This window comes from Onychostoma macrolepis, chromosome 18, assembly GCF_012432095.1.
Source record: "Onychostoma macrolepis isolate SWU-2019 chromosome 18, ASM1243209v1, whole genome shotgun sequence".
In the NCBI taxonomy this organism is placed as follows: Eukaryota; Metazoa; Chordata; class Actinopteri; order Cypriniformes; family Cyprinidae; genus Onychostoma; species Onychostoma macrolepis.
The window spans coordinates 20,695,517-20,697,187 of NC_081172.1; the positions used below are offsets into that span (position 1 = coordinate 20,695,517).

At 36.4% G+C, this 1,671-nt stretch overlaps 1 protein-coding gene across 1 annotated transcript; it reads right to left on the reverse strand.

The window, feature by feature from the left end:
- Positions 1 to 265: 265 nt before the first annotated feature.
- On the reverse strand, positions 266 to 1,289 carry LOC131524069 (trace amine-associated receptor 4-like). Its single transcript, XM_058750811.1, has 2 exons — positions 589 to 1,289; positions 266 to 557 (listed from the first exon to the last, which is right to left on the reverse strand). The coding sequence occupies exons 1-2, from the start codon at positions 1,287 to 1,289 to the stop codon at positions 266 to 268; spliced, it is 993 nt and encodes a 330-aa protein (XP_058606794.1).
- Positions 1,290 to 1,671: the final 382 nt, after the last annotated feature.

Consider the following 1,671-nt stretch of genomic DNA (forward strand, 5'->3'; position numbering starts at 1 on the left):
TATTACATAGAAAAACTGTTCCTATATGTGTTCCTAAAGTGTTATATGACTCTGAGTAATTCTGGCTTTTTGACAAGAAATGTTCCTGTGTATTTCAAAGGAGACAATGATTATGCTTATGGAGCTTGTGGAGGTGCTGGTTAAGGGGTTAATTTACATGAGAAAAGTAACCTAAACTAACTTCTTCCCCACAAACATAATTGTGTGACAATCAGAACTTCTTTTCTTAGCACTCTCATTTATTAAGATTAATACAGCAACAGATTCATTCAAATGTCAAGGTGCTTGAACCACTGAAGTCACAGATATAAGTGGATATAAGAATTTTAAATGCCTTCTGAAAGCGAGGATAGAAAAAACCATAGATCAAAGGATTACAGGTAGAGTTAAAATATCCAAACCACACCAAAGCATCAAAAACATCAACTGGAGTCAAAAAATTAAGAAAAGGGTCAAGAGCAGTGGCAATAAAAAAAGGCAGCCAGCAAAGCAAAAAAGCACCTACAACAATGGCCACTGTTTTGGCTGCTTTTCTCTCTCTGTGCAGATGTTTGGCTCTTTATTTCACCCAAAGGCACTCTTTCTGACATAACTTTTGCATGTTTCCTTGCTACATGGAAGATCTTTATATACAGAGAACTCATGATAGCGCCAGGCAGGAAAAATGTAAGACCTGAACATATAAGTGCCCACTGTCTGTTAAATATCAGAACACAACTCCCCAAACAGGAAATCTGTAACATAAGAACCTCTAGACCTACCGAATTTATCCCTGAAAACACAATAGAAAAACTATACACAAAGGAAAACAGCCATGCCGAGGTAATAAATACAGTCACACTGTTGTTTGTGACCCTTGTTTTGTACATTAAAGGGTCACAGATGGCCCAGTACCTGTCCATAGATATTATACTAAGATGTATTTTAGAAGAGATACATAAAGACATATCTAAGCTAGAATGTACTTTACAAATGACATCTCCAAAATACCAGCACCCTTCAACAGATCGCACCATGCTGTAGGGCATGACCAAAGTGCCCAGCAGACAGTCACAGGCAGCCAGAGACTGAACAATCAGATGAGTTGGAGACTGCAGTTGTTTGAAGTGAGAGATGGAGATGATAACCAGCATGTTCCCAAAAACTGTAAGAAAAATAATGAGCAGCATTAAAACATACATAGCCACTTTAACTGCAGTGAGGCGATGTATTCTGGGACAGGAGTCTGGCTGAAATGGATAGCAGAGAAACATATTTTCAGCATATGCATCAGTCTTGTTTGGTGTCATTATGTCTACTGGAGACTTAGTTCCACAAAGTCAGTCAATTATCATTCAAAGTATAAACAGAGCAATTTCATTATTTAAAAGTTTAGTAAAGATTAAAATACAAAGAAAAATAAATTAATAATCATAATGCTCATCCATACTGATTAGTTTGTATGCTAAACAATACATGTGAATAAAATACAATTGGACTCAACAGCTCGGTCTTGTGTATATATACTCTCAGATTTATGGTATCCCCCCTACACCTGTATGTGTTACCCGTGGTTACAAAAATATATTGAACCCAGGAGATAAAAAAAAAAAAACACTGAAATGGAGAACGGATGAATGTATTGTGTGTGTGTGTTTAAATTTCATGTTATTATACACAGCAAAGTGAACG

Coding starts and splice junctions, on each gene's coding strand:
- LOC131524069 (XM_058750811.1), bottom strand. CDS start 1,289: ATGACACCAAACAAGACTGATGCATATGCTGAAAATATGTTTCTCTGC. Junction 558..588: donor AGGAAACATGCAAAAGTTAT/GTCAGAAAGAGT, acceptor GGTGAAATAAAG/AGCCAAACATCTGCACAGAG.